At 37.6% G+C, this 27,771-nt stretch overlaps 1 protein-coding gene across 1 annotated transcript in view; it reads right to left on the bottom strand.

Annotated features, from left to right (window-relative positions):
- Positions 1-1,598: 1,598 nt before the first annotated feature.
- OTOR (otoraplin) overlaps positions 1,599-27,771 on the bottom strand; it is an 80,392-nt gene continuing 54,219 nt past the window's right edge. Inside the window, exons 4-5 of the mRNA XM_055132142.1 lie at positions 14,271-14,339; positions 1,599-1,781 (exon numbers count right to left, since the gene is read on the bottom strand). Coding sequence (XP_054988117.1) covers positions 1,599-1,781; positions 14,271-14,339 — 252 coding nt within the window. The remainder of the gene's footprint in view (positions 1,782-14,270; positions 14,340-27,771) is intronic.

Here is a 27,771-nt window from a genome sequence, read left to right as displayed (position 1 = left end):
CTGGTGCAATAACACAATGGGTAGGGCATTTTCTTTGCATGTATGTGCTCAGGGGACCGCCAGGAGTAATTCCTGAGTGCAGAGCCAGGAGTAACCTCTGAGCATAGCCGGGTGTGACCCAAAGGCTAAAAAATATATATATCGATGTCAGTCTAAAATTTTAAAAGTGTGTATACTTATAGGTACCAGGTGACTTGCTGATATGCTCAGCATCTCTTTCAAATGCATACAACTTTGTGTTATATGCTATCATTAACCCAAAGGCACAATTGTTGGGTCCAGAATGTTGTGTGAACGTTCATGTGGTCGGTCAGATGCGCTGAGATAAGGAACGCAGAAGAAATGTTTTGATTGGAGGACTAAGGCTCTCTCTGGCTCTTAGCAAAGGCAGAGGGCCTCGTGGACCTCCTTTTATTGATCATGGTACCTCTAAAGGGCGCAATATAGTGACGTCACCAAAGGCATCAAAAGATGTTACAGGAAGAACATTGAGGCAACATTATTTCCTTGTATCTGCAGGCCAGTAATGTAGGCCTTCAGAAAGAAGATGCAAAACCAAAACTGAAACCTTCCTTCGGCTAAAAGCACTTGGATTTACATCCCAAAGACAAAACTGGGCCCTGCACCTGAAATCTACATCCCAAAGACTAGGCTGGGCCAGAGCCTACAATTTACAATATCAAAGGTCCCTGGCTAACAATATCTGCATGTCAAAGACCAACCAGGCTTCTGTGAGAGAAGGAAAACTGCTCTTTTCAGTATACTGAAATTATTTTTCTGAAGGCAGCTTGAAGGGGGGATAATGTTCAGCTTCATCCAAACCAGTCAGGACACAGGAGAAATCTCGCCCATTTTCATGGGTCTCTATGTTCCTGTCCGTAGTACTGTACAGTCTACATGGGCTCGCCCTGATAGCTCAGTCCAGCCCCAACACCAGAAAACATCTTTTAAATTACCTTTCTAGTTAATGATAGCTCCCAATTCTAGAGTAGATATTTTGCATGCAGGAGACCTGGGATGGATCCTTGGAGCATAAGTATCCCCATCACCAATATGAGTAGTCCCCAAATCCAGTTCTTACCACCAAACCAGGAACCTAAACCTATCCCAAAAAATTATTGTCACTAAAACCTTTTTGCTTATTTTGTTTTGGTTGCATATCTAGTGGTACCCAGGGTTTATTCCTGCCAAGGTTCAAGAGGTATTATATGAGATACTGGAGATTAAACCTGAGTCAGCCACTTGAACAGAAAGATTTGCCCTACATCTGTACTGTCTCTCTGTCCCATTTTTTTCTATTCCAACCCAAAATGACTTTTCTCCCTTCTGCCCACTGTTAATATGTATGATTATGCATGTGGTCTTATTAGGGTGGAGCAGATCTCTGCCCACGGGAGGTGTGGAGGAACAGGCCAAGACAACTCTTTCTGCAACAGCAAGGGGATTTATTCAGACCAGCATGCTGGGGCTCTCACTCAGCTCTCACTCCTATGCAGAGGAGGGTTAGAGAGAGAGAAAGAGAGCCCCGTATACAGAGATCAGGCTCTTTTTATACACCTTAGTAAATAAGATTACTTTGATCATTATTCCCATTTTTCTCATTTTTCCAAGGCTACTTTGATCAACATCCTCATTTTTCGGGACCAAGGGGGGTCATCAGTGACATTCTGCTTTGCTAGAGTAAATTTTGCCATATGTCCGTGCCTTTCCTGGACATTACCAGGCTTCTGGGCAGCTTCATTTCCTGAAACAGGTCCTTGTTTTGTGTAGCTTTGATCATACTGCAAGGTATTGTTTTACAGAGAGTGATCAAGCAAGTTAACAAGTTACAAAAAGCAATCAAGCAAGTTAGCAAAACATTTGCTGCTACACGGCCCAAACCGTTCAGTCTTACCTGATTCTGGTTTCTGGTGTGAAATTATAAAATGTCCAATGAAAGGTCTAGCTTATGCCTTATTTGAACTTAATAGTAATTTAATAGACACTTAAATTCAACTTGCAGAAAACTCAAAAATGCTAAATTGCATACTTTCTTTGATATGTTTAAGATTAGAAACAAATACTGCTATTCATTGAGAACATAAGAAAAGTGAAACTATGAAGATGGCTGAAAATATATATGAGATATGACATTTCTTAAGTTTTTCAAATTTCTCTTGAGAAATAAATCTACAATGCCTATAGATTTTTATATTGGCTATTTGAAGATAAAATATCCACGTCAGACGACCTTGTGTACACTGAGAACCTGGCACTTCAGTCTTTTCAGTATTCTACATTTCAGTCTAAAAGTGTCCTTGAAAGGAAGATGTTCCTTGGTAGTTAATAATCACTGAGTAAGCCAATGCCTGGAGTGTTCGTATCATAAAATATACATTTTCCCTTTCCTTTTGGCTATCTAAAGTTTCTATTCTCCAAAGTTTAGGGACTCTCTGTTGAATGAATTTAAATTGGGGAGGGAGTTCACCTCGCTACCATCTCTAAAGACTGAGGATGTTGTGACAGAGAATTTGAGTCATTTTAGCAGAAAAACTGTGGCATTGTTAGTTCTTTCTGAAGACAAAACATGTGCACATATTTTTAAATGATTTTTCTTATATAAATGCAATTACTTTCTAACACAATTAAGTGCAGGTCTCCTGTTGAACACCAAACAATTTATTAGTCACTGTAATTAGATTACACATAAACACTTATTCTTGATTTATATTGTTAAATTTTGCAAAATTTTGCCTTTATTTTTACACTGAAGCCAACAAATGCAATGTCATGCAATCTAATGCTGAAATGGCTCAGTTAATGGTTTGTATGTGTCCAGTAGATTACTGTATTTTTCTTGAGTTTTAAATAATTTATTAGCATTTTTGTTAATTTGATTCCATACTCTGGAGCCCTCTCAGGGGAGGAGGTTGAGTTTCCCTCCCTGCCCCAAGCAGAGCTCCAGCAGCCGAAAACCTTCAGAACCCAGCTGCAGCCATGCTCAAAGCCACTCTCCACATGCTCAGACAAGCCTCACCCATAAGGGAACCGGCAGAGGAACTCAGGTGTACAGGACCCGTGGCTGAGATCTCCAAGCCTGCTTGGATTGGACTGGGCTTCCTCCACCTAGATCCCGTTTTCCAGTAGCTTGGCAGTCACACCCACAAACTGTCCCTGGTGCCATGTAATCTCATCAACAGCCAAGATCCAGAGAATATAAAACAAAGCTCCCAGAAGAGAGTGATGCAGAATCTCGCCCGGCAGAGCCTAACAAGCTACGTGTGGCACATTCGATATGCCAAAAACAGTAACAATAATGGGCCTCATTCCCCTGACCCTGACATGACCGGGACAAATAGAGATGTTCTGGCACCTGCTCGAGCAAATCGATGAGCAACGGGATGACAGTTATATAGTGATACTCTGTGACATCTCTGAACACAAGTTGAGAAGCAAATTTCTAGAAGAAAAGCATCCAGCCGAGGGAACAGTTCATACAAATGACCCAGGAAGCTTGTGCTGGAGGAGCAGAGATGAGTGGACATAAAACCAACATGGAGAGCACCATGATGAGTGAAATGAGTCAGAAAAGAGGGACGGACAAAGAATAACTGCGCTCATTTGTGGAATATAAAATAACATAGTATAGACTAACACTTAGGGACAGTAGAGACAAGGGCCAGGAGACTCACTCCACAGTTTGGAAGCCTGCCTCACATGCTGGGGAGAAGGCAGTTAGAATGGAGAAGGGACCACTGAGTCAATGATGGTTGAAGGGATCACTCAGGATGGGAGATGTGTGCTGAAAGTAGACTAAGGACCAAACATGATGGCCTCTCAGTATCTGTATTGCAAACCACGATGCCCAAAAGTAGAAAGAGAGTTAAAAAGAAAGTGTCTGCCATAGAGGCAAGGGTAGGATGGAGTGCGGGTGGCAGAAAGAATAAGAGGGACATTGGTGGCATTGGTGTGAAAAGTATACGCTGGTGGAAGGATGGGTGTTTGATCATTATATGACTGAAACTCAATCATGAAAGCTTTGTAACTGTATCTCACAATAATTAAATAAAAAAAAACAGGCATATTCACTGTAGTTGTTAGGTTTTCATGCCAAAGAGTTTTGAGTCAAGGAGGAGTTAATTATTTGATGTATTATTATTATTATTATTATTATTATTATTTCACCAAAGGAGAAACTTTTTAAATTATAAAATATATACAGTAGAAAGTTCTATCTCATTTTGTATAATACTATGAGTTTTTGTTTTTAATAAAATAAAATGTTATTATTTAAAGGAATTTAATTAGCAAAATGAGAAAGGAATGAAAAGGATAATGTGTTCAAAAAAATCATACAGACTTCTTCATAATGTAGAAATCTGAGCATTCAATATCCAAATTGAAAAATGAGCAAATAATGTGAATTTTTAAAACATATGCAGTCATATAGCAATCACCATTGTCAAGCTAAAAGCACAGTTAACATCTAATTTTCTGGGTGAGTTTTAGAAGAATAGGTAATAAGTCTTTTGAAAGTTTGGTTCAACCAATAAACCAGTCTGGACATATTTTGTAGTGTGCCTTTTCTACTGCTTCAATTCCATACTAATAATTGTATGTTCATATTTTCTGTTTTATCTGGACTCAATCTATGAGGTTGTATAATTTTAAAATTCTGTCATAAATAGACTTTGGATGTAGTTCTAATGGTAGAGCACTTGTTTTTCATGTGTAAAGTTCCAGAATGAATTTTCGGTGCCCCATGACTCTATGTGTGGTTACACAAATAAAATAAAAATAAAAATGTATCCATATCTTGTAGGTTTTCCAGCTTAGTGGCATAAAGCTGTTCATGGTATTACCTTATGATCTTTTGTTTTACTGAGGAGTCTGCTGGTACACCTCTTCCATTTCTGATCCAGTTTATTATAGATTTTTCTCCCTTTTTCTTCATGAATTTAGTTATATGTTTGTCAATATTGTTTCATTATTTTTTAAAAAAGCAATTCTTGGTTTCATTGATCCTCTGATTTGTCATTTACTCCAGCTTTCATCATATACCATGATTTTTACTTGTTATTGCTCTTTTTTTTGGCTACATGAAATTAAAAATTTTTTTGAGTTTTTACTTGTTTGATGATATAAGGCATATACAGCTGTAAACTTCCCTCTTCATACTTTTTTTTGCTTTTGTCCCATAGTTTCTCATAGTTTGTGTCTCATTCTCATTTATTTTCAAGAATATTGTATTTCTCTTTGATTCCCTTTTTGGCCCAACCACTGTTCAGCAGAAAGTTGTTTAGTCTCCAAGTGTTTGGTATTTTTCTAAGTTTCATTTTATGGTTAATTTCTACCTTCATAGCATTGTGAGCTGTAAAAGACCTGATATAAGTTCTGTCATGACTTTATGGACATATATCTTGTGTCCCAGAAAGTGGTCTATGTTGGAGAATGTTCCATGTACAATTTATAAGAATGTGTGTTTTGCTCTTTCATTGATGAAAATCTCAGGATATACTTATTAATCCAAACTTTTTCAATTCCTCATTTAGTGCTGTTATTTTCTTATTGATTTTCTGTCTGATGATATGTCCAATGATGAAAAATGGGTGTTAAAGTCTCCTCCTACTTCTGGTATTAGTTGCTTTAAAATCTATGCTGCCCTCCTCATTAAATTAGATGGGAAAGAAACCTAGAAGCCAACTAGAGTTCAAAAAATACACAAAAGGTCCAACTAGCAATGATCAGCTTAGTAAATCTTCAGACAAGGGCTTGACCCCATGGTGAAGTACAACAACTTTCACAAATTTTATTTCACTGAACTATTTTTTTATAATTCTATTTGCTATTTACTTTTAACTGCAATATAAAATGAACTTATTTTGCTTCTGTTATGGGAGTGAGCTTGAGGAAATCACAGGAAGAAATGGAGACAATGGTGGAGGGAAGCTCACACTGTTGGTGGGATCAGTGTTGGAATGTTGAATGTCTGTGGCAAATGCATGATAAACAACTTAGTGAACCATAGTGTTTAAGGGGGGAAAAGTATAGCTGCCATCTAGTAAAAAATCAAACTGTGTTGCTTCTTCATTTGATATATATAGGTTTATGTTGATAAATTAAGTCCTCTTGATGTATTGATGGATTCCTCTGTCCCTCTCAGAGAGCCCAGCAAGCTACCGAGAGTATCCCGCCCGCATGGCAGAGCCTGGCAAGCTCCCCATGGCCTATTTGTTATGCCAAAAACAGTAACAAGTCTTGCAATGGAGACATTACTGGTGCCCGTCAAGCAAATTGATGAACAACAGGACGACAGTGTGGTGCAGTACAGATGTATTGATCTCTTAATCAGTATATAATGACCAGCACTATCTTTTATTTCCTTTTTTAGTTTGAAACTCTATTTGATTCAGCAAAAGCATGACCAAACCCATGCTCTTTAGGCTACTATTTTCCTGTGTGATTATTTTCCAGCCTTTCTCTACAAGCCTAACTTTATAGTGAGATCCATCCTAGTGTGTATTGTATAAGCAGCATAAGGTTACATTTCATCTCTGATCCGTCAAGTCACACTGTGTCTTTTAAGTGAGGAATCAAACCATTGCCATTTAGAAAAAGTATTGGTCTAAATGAACTTACTGACATTTTTCTGTAAGAACTTTGGAAGTACCATCATTTTGCTTGGTTTCTTTGACTTTCTCTTATTTTATGGGCCTGCTCTTTGATATCAACCATTTATAAAGTGATTCATTTTCATTTGCCTCCTCTTGTTAGTTTCTTCTTAGTATATTTTGCAAGCTCAGCTCAGAAGGCCCAGAGCAAGCAGGGTGTGGGAGAGTGCCCAATGGTTCTTGGGAAACCAAAGCAAGGACCTAATTGTAGGGTGCTTCTCAGGCTCTGATGTGCCAGTGAAAACCTGAATCATTTCAGCAGTGCTTAGGAGCTCTCTAGGACTTCAACAGTGATGTTCAGGGGGAAATGTGGTATTGGGAACTGAACCAGGAATCAGCAAGAGCCAGGCATGCTTTGCGTAACCACTGTACTATCTCTCTGGCCCTAGAAGAAGTATTTATTTCCTTTGAGGTTGTCATGTAGTTTACATGTAGTTCTAATCATGCTTCACCTTAAAAAATATTTCTTTTAATTAAATCACAGTGATATACATGTTACAAAGTTGTTCATGGTTGGGTTCAAGTTGTACAATGTCCCAACACCCATCCCTTTAACAGTGTACCTTTCCTACCACCAGTGCCCCCAGGTTTCCTCCTTCCACCCCCCCAACACACACACACACACACACACACACACACACACACACACACACACACACACACACACACACACACACATAGTCTGCCTCTATGGCAGGCATTTCTTTTTCCCTCTCTTGTTCTCTTGCTCTCTTTCCTTTTGGGCATTATGGTCTGCAATATACATACTGAAAGGTTATCATGTAGAAATGGATGCACATTGAGAGTATCAGGCTGCATGAAATGAGTCAGAAGGAGAGAGACAGACAGAATGACTGCACTCATTTGTGGGATATAAAAACATAGTATGAGACTATTATGCAAGAATAGGAGGATTATTCCATAGTTGGAAGCTAGCGCAAGTGGGGTTTAGAGGGCAGTTAGAAGGGACCACTACGGCAACTTCAACTTTTACATCTAAAGCAAGTAAGATTCAAAGTTATCTGTAAATTCCCTTTATAACCTTTCTTTCTCTACTTTTTAATGTGTCTTTGGTTTTCAGTGAGATTTTTTTTGTCTTTTATGGAAGATCATTTAGTATTTCTTAGAACTGATTTAGAGGCACAAATACCTTCATCTGTTGTTTGCCTGAAAATGTTTTTGATCACTTCTTCAAATCCGAATGATAGTATAGGAGGTCATACCACTCATTCTCTTCTGACCAGTAGAGATTCATCTGGAAAAGTCAATGTGGGTCTTATGGTGCTCATTTACATGTAAAATCTTTGCTTTTCTTTAGCTGTCTTTAGGAATTTATATCTCTTTAGTTCTTGTATTCTAATTATAATGTCTTTCTGTTTTTCTGTTAAAGTTAGTTGGTTATTTTGTTTTGCTTTTTTGTTTTGGAAATGTTTGGAAAATCTAATGTGTTCAGGGCTTGCTCCTGGTTCTGTGCTCAAGGATTACACCTGGCAGTGCTCAGGGAAACATATGTGGTAACAAGAATTAAATCAGGTTCAGCTATATATGCAAGGCAAGTGCTAACTGCATGTGTGACCTCTCTGGCCCATACTGAGTTTTATTTGGTTTGGAACTCTCTGGGCTTCTTGGATCAGCATACGTTGGATTCTCCATCAGATTGAGGATATTCTTGGTTATTATTTTTTCCATGTTTTATTTGGCCCAGTAATACAGATGTTACTTAGAAACTGCCACTCCACCTTTGACTTAAAATGGTAACATTAACCTGAAGTTTTTTCCTGCACTGCACAGAATCAGAACCCCCTAAAGTCTGCCAAGGGTAGTGAGTATTTTTCTTGCATTAGATGTTGTCTCTAGATCAAGTTTATTAATAATATAATTTTAAGTCTAAGGGCCTGACATTTTGGATGGCCCCTCCACTTTCACAGGGAAATTTTCTTTGTCTTTGCAGTTCTTGTCTTCTTTCCCTACTCCTCAGACTCATGGTCCTTAGATATAAAATCATTTGCAGCTCCTCATTTTTTTGCAGTGAATGTCTCAGAGATGGTGGCTGAGTTCTCTAGTGAATTTTCTTAGCATGGTCCTCTGAAGAATTCTGTGCTTAGTTCCATTTAATGCATTCTTTGTTTTGGTACCATAAAAACACTCTCATATTGCTCCCAGCTTGGTCCTTTATCTTTTGAAAGACATTGATAAGATAATAAAAAGACAGAACACAGACTGGGAGATCATAATATTTGTAAATTACATATCTGATAATGTCTTATGTCTAGAGTTAAAAATAACTGTCAAAGCTCAATAATATTAAAACAATTTAGATATAATATAAATTTACATTTAACTTGATCATAAAAGATATATGATAGCAAATGAGAAAATAAAAGATGTTTCCCATCATTAGTAGCTAAGAAAATGTAATTTAAAATTACAGTGAGAAATGCCCATGTATTTATTTGAATAGCATACAAAAGAAAGTGAGATAAAACCTGAAAACAATGCTAGAGATAAAAGAGGAATTATCTCATACATTGCTGGTGGGAATACAAAATCGTATAAATACATAACATAATTTGATAGTCTTTCTTTATCAATGTGTAATTTTGATTTAGCTTTTACTATGTTTAAGATACTGTTTTGTCTTGCATATCATATTTATTCCTATTCATCAAAGTTGTGCTTTTTGTAGTTTCTTATAATATTAAGCACAAGTATCATAATATCCAGAATTCTTATTCTGTGTCATTTAAGTATGTTAAATAAAAACTGTGTTTACACAAACCATGACTTACATTTTAACATTATCACTCAGGCTTCTGCGCTGAAGAATAGAGTGTGCAGAGTGTTGCAGGGAGGACACTAAGGACAGAAGCAAAAAGGCTGATTATGAGTTTAATACCATAATCCAGATGGAGCATGGTAGTGCTTCAGATCAGGCTGGGAGTAATGAAGAATGGTAGTGTTCAGAGTCTTAATATATTTTAAGTATGGAACTAGGATACTTTATAAAAGAAGAGAAATGAGAAAGAATTGTGAGGAAGTGGAATGGCAGAGTGACGTGTCATAAAAGGGATCACCACCAGATATATCCTAGAAGAGAATTTTAGTTTGAGAGGTATTTATTGAGCACTTGGATAGATCTTGGATAAGCAATTATATATAAGTGTTGGGGGTTAAAAATGGAGGTGGAGTGGGAATAGGAATTTGAGTATTATAATAAAATTAGTATTTTGTCCATGATATTAGGTGAAATTACAAAAAAAAATATTGGGTACAGATAATGATGAAAAGAAAACCAAGGCTGAGTCCTAGGACTCTCCAATGTAAAGAGATCTCCCTTCCATGATGCCAAATACCCAGAAATTACTAATGCTATTATCGGTTAAAATGTTAGCAACTTTCATCCTGGCATTGGTACAGCAGCCTTTAACAGATGTTCCCAAAATCAGACATAGGTCATTATTCTGGCTATCAAATTTCCATTTTTTATATGTTTTTACCTCCTTGTGTTTCAATCTTTCCAGACGTTACTACTCTAAGTAATCCCCTTTACACCTCAATAGTTCAGAATCTCAGTTGCTACTTATAATCGCGAACTCTAAGCAAAGCCAAGTAATTCATACAAGATGTTTGACTTTATAAATAGTGAGGCCAGATCATATCTATCATCAAAGGGAAGTGTTTTTATGACCACTAGATGCATACTAGTATGTCACACAAAAACACCCTTAATTGTAAATGGCTACATTTTAGAGTAAAATTGCCAATATTCATTTTTATTATTAAATTGTTATTATTCTTTTTCTTGGTTTGATTGTGGTTGCTCTTGGTGCTGTATTGCCTGAAGGAGTAACACCTGGGGTGGTGGTGGGGCTAGAACTACTATTGGCAGGTCCTGGAAGGCATCAGGGCCACACCTGGTAGTGCTCAGGAATCTGTGTGGTGCCAAAGGAACACAGAGTCTCACACAAAGGAGGAAGAAAGTGCTCTATTCCTTGCACTTGAAATATTCTTCCAATAAACTAGTGTCCTTTTTCAAACTGCAGCAAAAATACACTGTTCTGGCTTTAATGATATAATAGCTTGAACTGAAATATGAGATGATTAAAGTTCTAGGCATATCTATATGTCAAATTATTTTATAGATAGAGATATTTTCTCTCAAATAACATGAAACTGAGAATAAATTCACATAAAATATTTGCTCTGCAGCATTTTACAGTTTCAGTAAAGTCAGAATTCACAATGTAATGGGATTTTATCTCAGATTTCTTTTTCTTATTCTGATGACCTAATTACCTATTTGCAGGCTTGCTGAATAATGAAAGGGAGATGGAAAGAAATCCTAGATAATGATTCAGATTATTAAAATGTGGTTTGAAAACTTAATTATCATTCTTTCCTCATGTCAAAAGTACCTTTAGTTCTCATTAAATGTCCGATTAGTAAAATTTCAAAAGATAAAAAGAAATTCTGTACTTATACCATTCCCCTTAGGTATTAAACTGAATACTATTTTCTATTTCAACAAATTAATGTCTATATGTACCACAAAGAAATGATATTTTCCCCCGTACACCTTTCCTCAAAATTCACATGAAAGGGCTAGTGACATCTTGGGCATCTAATTTTAAATAGCAATTGGGCCTAGAGTGTACTCTGTAGGGCACTTGCCTTGCATATGGCAAGAGCCAGGAGTAAGCCCTGAGAACCATTGTGTGTGACCCAAAAACAAACAAACAAAAACCAGAACTATGGCAACTATAGCACTATGACTCTAAATAATATGCTGCGACTTCTATTCTTAGGCTGCATAGAAGATTCTCTGTGGTACATTTTGTCAATGTTGTGTAATTCTATTGTAGTTACTTTGCTCTGCTGCCAGAAGGCAGGCACTCATGTATCTCAATTGAGAAGCACTTCAAATGTTAGAAATACTGGGTTGACAAGAAAACTTTAAAATTTATTTTTAACAGAAAGAAAAAAATGTATACAATCTGTGAACTGCTTCCCTTTCTTGTAAATAGTGTATGGCTTTGTTAGGAAACTGATGTCCTTTTAGTTAGAAACCTATGTACAAAGGCAGAGATCTTGAATAATCATGGGACTTTTGCCTTCTTGAACTTTAAAAAAAATACGAGGGCCGAGAAAGTGATTCAAATAATGACTAAAAGGAAGAGAGATAATGAGAGAAAAAGAGAGAGAGGGAGAGAGAGGGAGGGAGGGAGGGAGAGAGAGAGAGAGAGAGAGAGAGAGAGAGAGAGAGAGAAAATTGGCTGCCATAGACCAATAGGCACCATAGAGACAGGCTAGCGTGAGGATGGCAGAAGAGAAACTGGGGACACTGATGATGGGAAGTGTACGCTGGTGGAGGGATTGGTGTTGGAACGCTGCAAGACTGAAACCCAACCACGAACAGCTTTGTAACTCAGTATCTCACAGTGGTTCAATAGAAGGAAGAAAGAGAAAGAAAGAAAAAGAAAAGAAAGAAAGAAAGAAAGAAAGAAAGAAAGAAAGAAAGAAAGAAAGAAAGAAAGAAAGAAAGAAAGAAAGAAAGAAAGAAAGAAAGAAAGAAAGAAAGAAAGAAAGAAAGAAAGAAAGAAAGAAAGAAAAAAAAAAGAAAGAAAGAAAGAAAGAAAAAGGATTTAAGCAGCAGAGCATACACCCGGCGGGCTGGCCCTAGGTTAGTCCCAGTGCTGAGAGTTCCTAGTGTTCCCTCCCTCACCAGCACCTTCCAGTCTGCAGTAACAACATAAGCATGACTTAATCATACAGTAAAATTGAAATTTTTGGTGTTTCTAATTCAATTTTTAAAAAATGCTTTCTGGCTGGAAATAAAATAGATTGATGTAGGGTCATCGTCCCTTGACACAAAACTTCCTTGAGCAAAATTTATTTGGAGTGAGAATTGGAGAAAAGTTAAAGAATTCCCCCAAAAATATACTTTTGAAATTGAGAAAACTAATATTTGTAAGGTCTTCATCACAAGTAATGCTCTTTAAATGAATAAAACTCTTTTTTATCAGTTAAGGGCTGGAGTGATAGCACAGTGGGCAGGGTGTTTGCCTTACATGAGGCCAACCCAGGTTTGATTTCTCCATTTCTCTCAGAAGGCCTGGCAAGCTACCGAGAGTATCCCGCCTGCAAGGCAGAGCCTGGCAAGCTACCTGTGGCATATTCGATATGCCAAAAACAGTAACAAGTCTCACAATGGAGATGTTACTGGTGCCCGTTCAAGCAAATTGATGAACAATGGGACGACAGTGCTACAGTGCTACTATTATCAGTTAAGCATCTGACTGAAACATGCAGCTTAGAGCCCATCTGTGAGGCCTGCCCAGCATCCGAGGCGGCTGTAAAGGAGAGGTCCTCCAGTCAGGAGCACCAGAGTTACAGGCAGGCTGACAAGTAAGCAAAGATATTTTTTTTAGATTTTTTTTAAATTGAATCTTTATGGCAAAATGAGATGAATAATACATTGCAGATATTACTAAATTGTTCCAAAGAAAAGAGTAAGTTAACATGATAGAGGCATTGTGGAAGATTGAAGGTGGATGAGTCTTTATCCTGAACGTATGTGCTGTATGTACTATAAATCAGGCCATCTGACTAATAAATGGAATATGTAAAAGGATTCAAAGGGTGGTTGGTAGAAGCTTGGTTAGAGACAGATGTCAGAAGTTCTCCAAGACTAATATTCATTGTCAAGACAGAGTAAAACCACTTTATTTATGAGGCTGGAAGTTGAACAAACAGATATCATCAGTTTTCAGGTCCTATTTATGATGAAACTAGAAGCAGAATGATTGTCACAGGGATTTTCTTGAGCCTGAAAGTTGAGCAGTGTTTTAGAAGAGATGTAATTGAAGGTGCAGAGATGAGCAGAGATCTTGTAAACAGAGATAAACAAAAGATACATTTCAAAAGAAGATTTGGGAGATTCTAGTCCTCAAAATATACCCCAATAGAAGTGCTTGTTCCTACCAAAAGATGTATTACTAAGAGCTGGAGTCAGAAATTCCTGCCAAACACCAATCAAATTTAAAAATTCATATTGACAGCCAGCTATTCAGTGTCTGTGGTATATTAAACCATGGAACACTAGGCAGTGATAAAATAAGAAAGAAAATACTACATATACCAATTTAAAATCAAGTAAATATAGTGTTGAGGGGGCAGGAGAAGTGAGACATTAAAGGGCCCAGGCTTGATGATTCCACGTGGGTAAAAATCATAAACAGGTGACACTAATCTGTGGGGTCAGAGTCAGGATGAGTGGTAACCCTTGGGACAGTCATAGTGTCTAGGAGAAGGGAGCATGACGGGAAATTCACGTTCTGTTTCTGGGACCAGGATAAAAGGTGTGTTCGTTAACATTTCTTTGGCTCACAGCATGTGTTAGAGATTCTAAAACTCTTCAGAAATCAATGTGCCAGCATGGTGATTGCATCTCAATGGCATTTCACATTGAAACAGTGTGTCTCAAGGATGATTCTCATCCCTGAAAAGAAATTTTGTCCTTTCAACTGATTTAATATGGATTGTGAGGTGTTAGGAATGAAGAGACTTCAGAAAAGCCCTGTGTGCTGGATTCCACCCAAAGCTACAGGTCAGCATTCTTACCCTCACTTTCCCAACAATTTCAGAGTCTGCATAGTAGGCCTGTTGGGATGGGGACTTCTGAAATGTGACCTATAAAAGTAATATAGAGAGAAGTGGCAGGAACAGCTCAATATTCATTTGCCTACCTTGACCCTGCAGTGCCTCCACACAGTGATCCAAGGAAGGATGGCACTGCCATTTGGAGTCTCTGGCACCTTGGAGAAGTGGGTGACCCTCGGAGAAGTGTTGTGGTTACAACCACAACAACAGCAACAATGGAAAGAACTAAACTTTTAAAAATAAAAATTAAGTGTCGGATGATGCGATTTGAATGCCAACAAAGTTGTATAAGGAGTTCCAGTAAAGAAACAAATCTTCATGTTTTCACAAAAATAATAATAATAAGCATGCAAACTGATTTTAAAACATGAAATTAACTTTTTCACTCTGGTAATTGACCGAATACTGTTTCAGATCACAGCAGATAGTAGACCCCCATCCCACAGAGTCAACGTCTTTGTAGATTTGATCTCATTAATACTGTGGCGGGTCATTCCATTTTTGATTTTCCATTCCTCAGTCCTCAATGTTTTTGCCACAATTTCTTCAAAAATCTTCAAATAAAAAATTTAAGACCTTTCACGATATCAAATACAATATTTTCTTGAAATGTCTGAATTTGATAGAAAAAAAGTCAACTTTCTCTTGCCTGGCCAATCTCTTAGGTCACAGATGCCCGAGAACATACACAGTGCATTCATATATTTTATTTTCACTCTCCTGAAACTCAGACTCTAGCCGTAGGCCCTTTCTCTTCCCCTCTGCCAACACCAGTATCCCCACTTTGCTATAAGCAACGGAGACCAAGAGTATGGTGTAGGAGTGAGTTTCCCTGGGTACATATAGTAGGGAAATCTTAATTTCCTATAGTGATTTTGAAATCAATACTAAAATGGACTGCATATTATACTTCTTTCATTCATGATCATGTACTACCTACTGTCAATTATTCTAAACAATGTTAATGATTGTTTAGAACAATTGTTTAGAATATTTTCATAGGTACACAAAAATTGATGGGGATTATGTTTAAAACAATTACAGTTTTGTTGAGTTTTAATTTATATTTGTAACTTTCAAATAATATGCTTTTAAGTTACTTTAATAAACATTGATTCTACTTAGATTTAATTCAAAGAATTCCAGTTGTACTTTCAGCTGCAATCATACTCTGCTATACCTAGTTGCCTTGAGAGTAAGTTCACAATATTTGAGCATAAATCATGTGCATCAATGCTACAACCCTCCACAAGCCTGAACTTTAGTGAAAGTCAAAATACAAATGCTATCCCAATGTTGGTAAAGTAGATATATAAAATTCAAGTACCTTCTATATGCTCACTTCAAGTGAGCACTTGGACTTTCAATTTGGATTTGTAATTAAAGCCATCAATGGGGGCCAGAGCAATAGTGGGTCACCTTGCATGTGGCCCACCTGGGTTCATTACTGCATATCCAATGTGGTCCCCTGAGCACCACTAGGAGTAATTCCTTAGTGCAGAGCCAGGAGTAATCCCTGAGCATCACAGGGTGTGGACTGAAAACAAACAACAGCAACAAAAATAACAATAAAATGGTACAGATTACAGTTTAAGGATGTTTTTGATAAAGGTGACTTTTAGTTCATGCATGGAATATTTTGCTAGATTCAAAGCAATTTTTTGATTTTGCAACCACTCCTCATGGTACTCAGGGCTTTGTGTCAGGGCTCTTGATGGTACTCAGGAATTATGCTTTTGGACCACATGCAATGGTGGGGATTAAATCTGGGTCAAGGCAAGCACTCTACCCACTATACTCTCTCTCAGGCTTCAAAGACTATTAATAATAAGGTTTGTTGTTGTTTTTTTGTTAGTTTTTATAAAATTAAAGACTAGATTGAAGTAATAAGGACTAAACCAAAACATAGTTATTTAAATGATTATTACTGGATTAATAAAAACTGCTTTGTTATATAGGTGATGAGAGTTACTAATACATTTTTCTTACAGTCCAAATACTCTAGGTACACAGCTTGAAATAAGACAATAAAATAAGTTTTCATTATTTTTAGGGAGTAGATGAAGTTGAAAAGTCATAAAATTTTAAAAATGAATGTATATGAGATGAACAATATTCTTATAACTTTTAGAATATCCTCTAATCTTGATCAGTAAACTACCCAATGTAAGTTACTTACTGAAGGCAACTTGCATGCATGTGTGTATGTGACTTTGTGCTTACACAGTGCAACGTCAGTACATCAGCTGTGGTTGGGCTTTTGCCTTTTACGCGGCTGACCCGAGTTCGATTCCTCCGCCCCTCTCCGAGAGCCTGGCAAGCTACCGAGAGTATCGAGCCTGCTTGGCAGAGCCTGACAAGCTACCCGTGCGTATTGGATATGCCAAAAACAGTAACAATAAGTCTCTCAATGAGAGACGTTACTGGTGCCTGCTCGAGCAAATCGATGAGCAACAGGATTACTGAAGAAGTTTAAGAAAACCAAATCAGTAATATCACCACTTTCTACAGAAGCTAAAACAGTTAGTACTCAGAAGACCCAGAGCTCTGGTTCTGATTGACAGCTACCCCAACTGGTCATGTGATCTTGTGCAAGTCATTGAATAACAGCAAGGTTCAATTTAATCATTACCAGATCAAAAACACTTTAACTTATATAAATTGATCCTAAAATCATGTGGTATTTTCTACATGTTCAATAAATTTGGTATCAGCTCTAATTCTATAGTGAAAAATATTAAGTCCATAGTGGCAGCCTATAGAATAAAAAGATTAAGAACAATTTAGTTCGAAGAATATATTAGGAAGCACTGGTAGAAGAGTCATAAAGAAACAGAGGAAAAGAGAAAAACATGCGTGATAAGGTGATTGATTTGCCGGTTATTGCAATGGGCAACTGAGGTTCAACCAGGTGAGACTGCTAAATTTTGTACAAAGCACGCCTTAGAGTTTTTCTCCTACCTGAAGGGCAAAGAACTAGAGTGTTTATCCTCCTTCTTCTATCCATCATTGTCTTAGAGCCTCTTAGGCAGGAATTAAGTTCCAAGTCTTTCAGACCGATCCTTGACTTAAGTGAGGAAAATACTTCAGGCAGAGAAAATTTAGGCAGATGATTATAATCAGAGGCCATCAGGGTGTTTAGAAGCACTTTCATCCAGAGTTTAACAATAGTATATAATGTGAGACTTAGGTTCGCACTGTTTCTAGCTTTTATAATAGGTTTAAGTTTGTATAATACAAAAGATGGTCACAGTTCCTTTAGCTACTCTTTCCATTAAGAGGCCAAGTCTTATTGCTTTCCCTTTGAGTCCATATGGTCCTTGCTGAATTGCTTGGGCAATAATTGAATGTTATGGAATTAATGTTCTGGAATTTACTAGCTAAATTTTCATTTATGGACACTTTCAGCTACCATTTATGCCATTAGAGTACTTACTGCAGAAGCACCAAAACATCCTGGAAGAAACTATCTAATACAGCCATTAGGGAAAAATACCATAAATTAGTGTTCCAATTCAGAGTCTCAGTAGATCTGAGTCTTACAGTCAACATGCAAATTATGGATCAGGAAAGAGCACGGAGTTTAAGGCACTTGCCTTGCCTGTGGTCTACCAAAGTTTGATTTCCAGCATCTCATATGATCACTTGAGCACTACCAGAGCAGATCCCTGAGCACAAATCCAGGAGTATAGCCCTATCTTCACTCATTGTTCAAGTCCCAAAACAAATAGACACACAAAATGTCAAATGTATAAACAGAGCTATCTAATACTTCTTGAACTAGCTAGAAGTGACTTTAGTAAATGTACATGAAACAGAAGAATCCTTACACAAAACTTTTCTGAGATCCTGACTTGATAAATCATAAAATACATTAAGTAATTGAGTTGGGATTTTCCTAACTATAGGAATTAATTATTAGAACTATTACAGCCATGAATATGGTGGAATGCTATTCTCTGATATGTGGGATGCACAATATTATCACATGCGTTTAGAGTTCATCACCAGAAAACTTTCTCTCCAATCTCGATTCCATTTTTTATTATTTGAGCATAAGAAAATATTGCAACTTGACTTTTTTCTTGCTTTTGAAATCCTGAACATTAACCTCAACTGTTTCATCAAGCTTCCATTTCAAAGAGTAATATGTGGTACTTTTTTTCTGTTATTAAGTGTAGAGTTTGATTTTTATCTGCTAAGTCAGCATCTGAATCAGTATCATATTTCCTCTCTGAGTCAATTAATAAAAAGTAGGAATGAGCATACAAATATTTTGCCTTTTATAGTCACCCTTTTTATCCATTTCTTCTTGACTGATATAACTTCACCTGAAAATATAATAATACTTTCTACTAGCCAGCACTCAGTACATTTGCATGTAAGGGGATAAAATCTTAAAAGTTATTTCCTTGTCACTTTCTTAGGTATTACATACGTTAGGTCACTTTCCATTTATAGACAAAAATATATTCTTGGGAGCTAAGAGACTTTACAGTTCATTATCCAATCTTCTTGCTACACTTAAAATAAAGGAATAGAAATAACAACAATGACAACAAAATTGCAAGTAATATACTGATATAAACTTTTTTCTCCACCTCAGAATCACAGGAGAGGTATTAACACGGTAATCTATAAAGAGCTCCAAGAAGATTTAATAAGTTATTGTAGCTAACACAAGAATGACAATACCAGGTATTAAACCCAGACAACTATGATTTTAATTTTCAGACTTTTACTACCATACTATACATATTTCTCTGAATAAAGATCAGAATTTAAAAATGGGGCTCACAGTGATAGTATAGTGGGTAGGATGTTTTTGCCTTGCATGCAGCCGATGCAGGTTAGATCCCCGGCATCCCATATGGTCCCCCAATAATTCCTGAGTGCAAAGCCAGTAGTAACCCCTGAGCATCGCTGGGTGTGACCCAAAAAGCAAAATTAAATAAATAAATAAATAAATAAAAATAAAAACATTGTTTAATTAGTCTGTTGGTTAATGATGTCTCCACTCTGATTTCTGGAGTAAACTGGGAATTGGTAGGATATGCCTGCATTGATGCATGAGGTAAAAGTTTTGACAAAAGTGTACAGAGTCAAGATGAGTTGTAGATTTTCTAACAAGAAGGCTGCATTGTTGCTAATATATTTGAAATAGTTGTAGTATATCACAAGAGGAGGATGAAGTCAAAAGAAAAGCATATTATGGTAGCCGAAATCATCCTGGTAAGAGGGTAGGACTGTGGAAAATCAACATAAGGGAAATCAAAACAAAAATGCTAATTGGAAGATAGTGATAAGAAATGAGTATGTAAGATGATTTTGAAGCAATGTACCACTATGTTAAAAAATGAAGACACTGCTCAAAATAGGGGTGGCAAGATGCTCTTAAAGGAAACACCCAGGGACAGGGAAATGGCTCAAGTATAGAGTGCAGGCCTGGCCTGAACTTCATCTGATCCTTGGTATCCTATGGCCCCGAGTAGCACTAGGTGCAACCCTAGTTGCCTCCAAACCCCACTGAGTATGGCTAAATTATTTTTTCAAATAAACTGCTCAATCAGGGGGCCTGGAAAGGTAGTACACAGGTAGAGTTCTTGCATTGCATGTGGTTGGCCCCAATTTTAATCCCCATCATCCCATATATTACCCTAAGCCCTCTCAGGAATGATCTCTGAATGTGGCGTCAGGAGTAAGCCCTGAGAACCACCATGTGTGACCAAAATCTAAAAAGAAAATACATAGTCACTGTGACTTATAATTGTGCCTTTAATAGGTTTTCAGGCAGACAGTATACCACAACCAGTCCCACTATTGACATCAGCTTCCCTCTACCAATGTCCCCAGATTCCCTCCCATCCCCTAGTCTTCCTCCTTAATAGGCACATTAAGATTAATTATTCTAGTATCAATATTTTTTGGCTTAATATATACATATACTATACTTCTGAGAGATTGATGTGTAAAAGACCCAATCCTTGACCAATCTGCTCTTCTTACTCCCCTATTTCTAGCCTTCCCTGGCCTTTAAGTTTCTATGAACGTAAAGCTTTGACCACTTTTGTGTCCTTGCATTTTCTTGTCCTATTATTCTATATGCCAAGGATAAGTGAGATTATCCAGTATTTGACTTTACTTAGCATAATATCCTCCAGTTCCATTCAAGTTGCAGTGAATTGTGTAATTTTATCATTCCTTGCAACCATGTAGCATTCCATTCTATAGTACCACAACTCCTCTCTACATAAAAAAAGAGACAATCTTTACAAGAAAGTTAAGTACATTATCTCTGCCACTGTTTTTGTTTATTCTCATAGAAAAAAATCTTGCCTATTATACCAATATAAGATATTCAAAAATTGTTTAAGTATTTTGGTTATATTCTAAAACAATTTGAAAACTAGAGAAAATCTTACCAATTTCAAATCTTGCTGCACAGAGAATTACATCACTTTTGAAATTCAGAACAACTATTCATATATCCCTTTATGATTAGTGCCCACACTATCAGTCCTATCTCAATGCCACTATTCCAACTGTGCATTTTTGGGCAGTGACTCTGGTACAGCTTCATGATTCTTCCAATACCAAAGTTATGAAAACAAGAGTGCCTCTAAAAGCAGTGTAGGTGGCCCTGCACTCCTTTTGTGAGCTCTGAATTTTAGTCAACTGGTCAGCTTTTTATGCCAAGTAGTTTAATCAAAATTTACAGAAGAAAAAGTTACAATAGGTCTCTACCATGGTTGAACCTCAGAGATGAGGAAATGTGACAGCCAGGAGTGCTGGAAAGAGGTGTTGAAACTGAGTGCTGAAAGGGGTGCTGAAAGTGATATACATGATAACCTTTCAGTGCCTGCATTGTAAACCATAAAGCCTAGAAGAAAAAGAGGGTGATGGGAGGGAAACTGGGAAAACTGGTGGTGGGAAAAAGTATATTGGTGATAGGATCTATATTAGAACATTATGTGGTTTAAACCTAATCATGAACAACTTTGTAACTGTGTAACTTACGGCCAATCAATTAAAAAAGAAAAATACGCCTCCATGTTCAGTCCATAGTCTACCAAGGAGAGGGAGAGTAAAAGGGAATATGCCTGCCACAGAGGCAGGGCAGGAAAGGGGTGATGGTGAGAGGGATACTGGGAACATTGGTGGTGTAGAACAGGCACTGGTGGAGGGATGGTTACTCAATCATTATATGACTGAAACATAATCAAAAAGTTTGTAAATCTGTAACTGTATCTCATAGTGATTCATTAAATATTTTTTTTAAAAAATAGACCTCCAAGGATAATGAAGATCATTCTATTAATTTAATTAAAAAGTAAAATAGGATTATATAGTAAAGTGGCAGGTTACAAAATCAGTACCCAATAATCCATGGCTTTCCTATATACAAGTAATGAAAGAGAAGAGAGATATTAGAAAAACAATCCCATTCATAATTGTGCCTCAGAAAATCATGTAGCTCAGAATCAGTTTAACTAAAGAGGTGAAGGACCTGTACAAAGAAAATTACAAAACACTACTTCAGGAAATAAAAGAGGACACAAGGAAATGGAGACGCATTCCCTGCTCATGGATCAGAAGGATTAACAATGTCAAAATGGCAAATCTCTCTAAAGCATTGTACAAATTCAATGAGGTACCTATCCATGACATTTTTCAAAGAATAGACAAAACATTACTGAAACCCATATGTAACAATAAACCCCCAAGAATAGCTAAAGCAATCCTTGGGAAAAAGAACATGGGAGGTATCACCTTCCCCAACTTCAAACTGCACTACAAAGCAGTAGTAAACAGCATGGTATTGGAATAGAAGCAGACCCTCAGACCAACAGAATAGAGTTGAATATCCTGACACAGACCTTCAAATATAAGATCACTTAATCTTAAACAAAGGAGGAAGAAAATGGAGTGAGGAAACCCTGTTCAACAATTGGTGCTGGGAAAACTGGACAGCTACATCAAAAACAATGAACTCAGACCTCTGTCTAAAGCCAGGCACAAAAATCAGATCAAAATGTATTAAAGACCTCAACATCAGACCTGAATCCATAAGGTACATGGAGGAAAACAGGCAGAACCCTCCATAACACTGAAGCATTACATCATCTTTAAAGATAAAACACCACTGACCAAGCAAGCGAAAGCAAAGATAAACAAATAGGACTACTATAGAAGCTTCTGCGCCTCAAAACACCAAACAGTGATCAAGGTACAAAGATATCCCACGGAATGGGAAAATATATTTACCCAATACCCATCAGACAAGGGATTAATATCTAAGATATATAAGGCACCGTAGAACTTTATAAGAAAGTTCTCCAACCTCATTAAAAAGTGGGGAGAAGAAATGAACAGAAACTTCCTCAAAGAAGAAATACAAATAGCCAAAAGGCACATGAAAAAAATGCTCTACATTGTTAATCATCAGAGATATGCAAATCAAAACAATGAGATATCATCTTACACCACAGAGACTGACACATATCAAAAAGAATGAGAACAACCAGTGTTGGAGCGGATGCAGGGAGAAAGGGAATCTCATTCACTGTTGGTGGGAATGCTGACTAGTCCAGCTTTATTAAAAAACAGTATGGGAATTTCTCAATAAGCTAGAAACTGAGCTCCCATATGACCCCACAATACCCTTCTGGGAATATACCCCCAGACTGCAAAAACACACAGCAGAAATGACATCTGTCTGCACTTGTGTATTAATTGCAGCACTGTTCACAATAGCCAGAATCTGGAATCAATGTGACTGCCCAAGAAGGGATGACTGCTCAAGAAACTTTGGTACATCTACACAATGGCATACTAGACATCTGTTAGAAAAGTTGAAATCATGAAATTCACTTATAAATGGATGAAAATAGAGAGTTCATGCTAAGTGAAATAAGTCAGAAGGAGAAGGATAGACAGAAGACACTAACACCCAAGGACAGTAGACATAGAGTGAGGATGAATGGTCTACAGTTGGAAGCCTGTCTCAAGGGCCAGAGTAGAGGGTAGTTATAACAGAGAGAGGACCATTATGACAGTTGGAGGGATCACTGTAGATTCGACATGTGTGCTGAAAGTGGGCAAAAGAACAAACATGATGGCCTCTCAGTATCTGTATTGCAAACTACAATGCCCAAAAGTGGAGAGAGAGAGAGAGAGAGAGAGAGAGAGAGAGAGAGGAAAAGTGCCTGCCATAGAGACAGGCTGGGAGGGGGGACAGGAGGGATAGGGCAGGTATTGGTGGTGGGAAATGTACACAGGTGGAGGGATGAGTGTTGGAACATTGTATGACTGAAACTCAGTCATGAAAGCTTTGCAACTGTATCTCACTGTGGCATGGTGATTTAATTAAAAAAAATAAAAATAGTCTTATTATATTCACATTATATATTTTTATTAATTTTTTATTTTTTAATGAATCACCATGAGGAACAGTTGCAGACTTACAAACTTTCATGCTTATATTTCAGTCAAACAATGATTGAGTACCCGTCCCTCCACCAGTGCCTATTCTCCACCACCAATGTTCCCAGTATCCCTCCCATTCCCCCTATTATATTTTAAATAGTGCAAATGTAAAATGACTCAAAAGTTAATAATAAGAAAGGCTTAATAATTTTATTACATGGTACTTTAAAATACTATGTCACAAATATGTTTAAATAGTCACGGTAAATGAATAGCGTGTTTATATGGTTAACTGAAGAGAGGAAAATACAAAGCCAAAATATAAAGTTGGATCATTCTAAGATACTTTTGTGAAACATAAGCAATATAAATGAGGAAGAATAACAATATAAAACTAATCATTGGGGCCGGAGCGATAGCACAGTGGGTAGGGCGTTTGCCTTGCACGCGGCTGACCTGGGTTCGATCACCAGCATCCCATATGGTGCCCTGAGCAGCACCAGGAGTAATTCCTGAGTGCAGACCCAGGAGTAACCCCTGAGCATCGCCGGGTGTGACCCAAAAAGCAAATAAAAAAATACACTAATAATTATTTGTAGGATTGAATTGTATGTCTTTGTTTTGTTGTTGTTTTGTTTGGGGGTCACACCTGGCGGTGCCCAGGGGTTACTTCTGGCTCTGCACTCAGGGATCACTCTTAGCATGCCCAGGGGACCATATGCGATGCTGAGGATTCATCTCAGGTCAGCAACGTGCAAGACAAGCACCAACTGAACCATCACTCCAGACCCTCTATGTCTTTGTCTTAAGAAAATTCTACCTTTTATTATAAAGCTGTCTCAAAATACATGCAATATGTTGAAAACAGAGAAAAGTTGAAAAGTGTCTACAAAGACTTCATGACGCTAAAAATATTGCCCACCTGGCTTCAGAACTCTGGTTAGTGGTAATAAATAAAATAAATAAAATGATTGTGAGATTTGAAGCTTCACTATCCTGTGCAGCAGGATAACCCAATATCAAAAATAGACCAAAGATGGAAATAAAATATTGAGTTGTTTTTAAAAAGCCCTTTATGCTCGCCTTTTACCTAAAGATAGCCAAAAGAGAACTAGGATACAAAAAGTGACTGTTTATTAAACATTTTTTTTTGCTGTGAAATTTTCCCAGAGTGAGTGTGGGGTTACTTGAGGAGAGATGCCCTTTCTAGCAGCTACTTTCTGCATCACAGCAACTGCCAACACCCTCATTATTTCTGATAGATTACTCAGAATAAGCGGGGAACTGCTGAACATCTAAAGGGCCTGCTGGTATGCAGCCAGCCAAGCCTTCGGGTCCTCTCAGCCTAACAAACTATTATAGGATAAAATAGAAGAAATGTGATGAAAATGCACTCAGTATTATATATATGTATATGTATATACATATCAGTATTTTATATCTTTCCCATCCATTATGAGGATTTTTAAGCAGAAATTTCTAGTCACAAAGTTTCTGCCATAGTTATCAAAGCCATTCCACCATCGTAAACTTGAGTGGGTCATGAAAAGGATAAAATATTTTGGAGAAATCCCTCAGTTCATGTCTTCCTAAAACTTAAAAAACAAACAAACATGCTTTGATTCTCCTTAAATGTTTCCCTGGGGCTGCAGTGATAGTACAGAGGGTAGGGCACTTCCTGTGCACGTGGCAGACCCGGGTTCCATCCCTAATATCTCATCATGGCCCCCAATCTTCCTCCAGGACTGATCCCTGAACACAGAGCCAGGAGTTATCCCCGAGTATTAACAGATGTGCTGCCCCCAAACAAAACAAGCAAGTATTTTCTGCTTTCTGTGGAGCATGTTTGTTTCAGCAGTGATAGAACAGCCTGTTTGCAAGATTCCCCATGGATACCTACTGCTGGGGAGTCCTTGTCAAAAATGATGTAGGGTCTTCCCTTTCCTGTTATGTCTGATTGGATAAAGTAGCTCTACATAGAAATATCTGAGTTGTTCTTTATTCATCAAGTAATGTATTTGTTTCATGAAAAAAGAAGGTAGCAACTGGCCATTAAGATGTTACTAACTGGTTGGACTTCAGAGATGAGGAAATGGTACAGCCAGCAGTTGTGAGGTCTCTCGGCAGAGGAATGTGTAATTCCTGTGCCACCCATCTATCTCCTCTATAAAATGACACTTTTTCCAATTTTCTTGGTGTAGGAAAAATTATATCTAATTGCTATTTTACAGAATTTACATGGTTAAAAATATCCCATAATTTTCTTCCCTCCAAGCATCAAGGAACCATGATTAACAAAATATTCACAATTTGTTCTTTTATTTTATTTGGCACTAGGGACAAAAGTTAAACAATATCTGACTGTGCTCAAGGCTTACTCCTGGCAGTGCTCAAGGGATCATTAGTAGTGCTAAGGTCTGAATCTGTGTCCACTATATGCAAAGCAAGCACCTTACCACTGTATTCTCTTCATACTCAAGAATTGGTTTTAGAAAAACATTTTGGGCTGGAGAGATAGTGCCGTGGATATGCCAGTTGAATTGCACAAAGTTAGATCCCCTAGACCCCTAAAGGCCTCCTCAGTCCCACCAGGATGGTGATCTCTGATCACAGAGCCAGGAGTAAACCCTGGGAACAGCCAGGTATGACCCTCAAAACAAACCAAAAAAATAGAAAACTTAACTCACGTAACCCACATGAGAAAAATTTCAAGTTACAGGACCTAAGGACAGGGCTAGAAATGAGAAGCTTCTCCCATTGGTAGCAAAGAGGAAGGTCCTTGTTTCATGGAATTTCTGTCAGTTAACTTCACTTCTGTGTGTGACCTCTGACAAGGTCCCTGAGGAGGCCATTGAAATGAGCCCTGACAAATTATGACAAGCTTTATTATGTTATAACCTGCCCCAGCTCTGAGCATCTCTGGTAGTTAATGGCTCCTTTTCCTTTACTGCATTATTGCTTTTGTGACACAAAAAATACATATTCACAGATAACCAAAAATATAGAAAAAGCAGTATAAATAACTGGGTGTGGCAATCTTTTATTGAGATCCTGACTCAGAGATGGAAAACAAACACTTGTATTCTCCTAGAATATCTGTAGCACCTTCTTTCTACTCCCTCCCAAAGTGACTGTCAGAGTCTATCCATCAATTTTCACTCTCTCTCTCAGAGACAGAGCTTCATGTCTGGTATTAGTGCCAGGACAGACGCCTATGCACCTCCTTTCTTTTCAGACAGATTAAAAGCTTCCAAAGGGGCTGGAGCGATAGCACAGCGGGTAGGGCATTTGCCTTGCACGCGGCCGACCCGTGCTCAATTCCCAGCATCCCATATGGTTCCCTGAGCACCGCCAGGGGTGATTCCTGAGTGCAAAGCCAGGAGTAACCCCTGAGCATCGCCAGGTGTGACCCCCCCAAAAAAGAAATAAAATAAAATAAAAGCTTCAAAAGTATTCTCTCTGCTAATTATCAGCCCAAACCACTACCAATTTTTAAATAATCATTTCATTCAATACCATAGTATACATTTATTAATTGATTGAATAAATAGTATGTTCACAAATTCTACTGACTTCTTTGACTAATTAAATTAAACATACATTTCTCAGCTCTAAATTTAAGGTCTTCCCTCTAAGGGGGTGTATACATATATGAATGTATTTGATGGTTGACATTTCAATTATTCACGTATGAACACGCATTATACATGTGTATAATCAAGATGACACATGGCTATCAGAAATTTAAAAATATGTACATAAAAACAGATATTTTCAAGGTCCCAGAGGTATTATGTAAAATAATTGCCATGTACCAGCAATGCAGCTTGGAGTTTCCTTTGACTGAGGAACAGGCTGCCATGATCAATCAAATTGACTCACCTCAGTTTCTTAGCTTTTAATCGTCTGCATCTCCAAATCTATTTGTCTAGTTAAAATGGACTCTGATCTCCATGACCCACTGTCATATCCCATTGCTGTTCCAGCAGCCAGAAAGACAAACCGCTCCTCCACTTCCCGAAGTCTCTGTAAGCTG

The sequence above is a fragment of the Sorex araneus genome, chromosome 3, assembly GCF_027595985.1.
Source record: "Sorex araneus isolate mSorAra2 chromosome 3, mSorAra2.pri, whole genome shotgun sequence".
Classification (NCBI taxonomy): Eukaryota; Metazoa; Chordata; class Mammalia; order Eulipotyphla; family Soricidae; genus Sorex; species Sorex araneus.
Note: the sequence above shows the minus strand (reverse complement) of the source record. Positions and strands in the feature narration are given on the sequence as shown.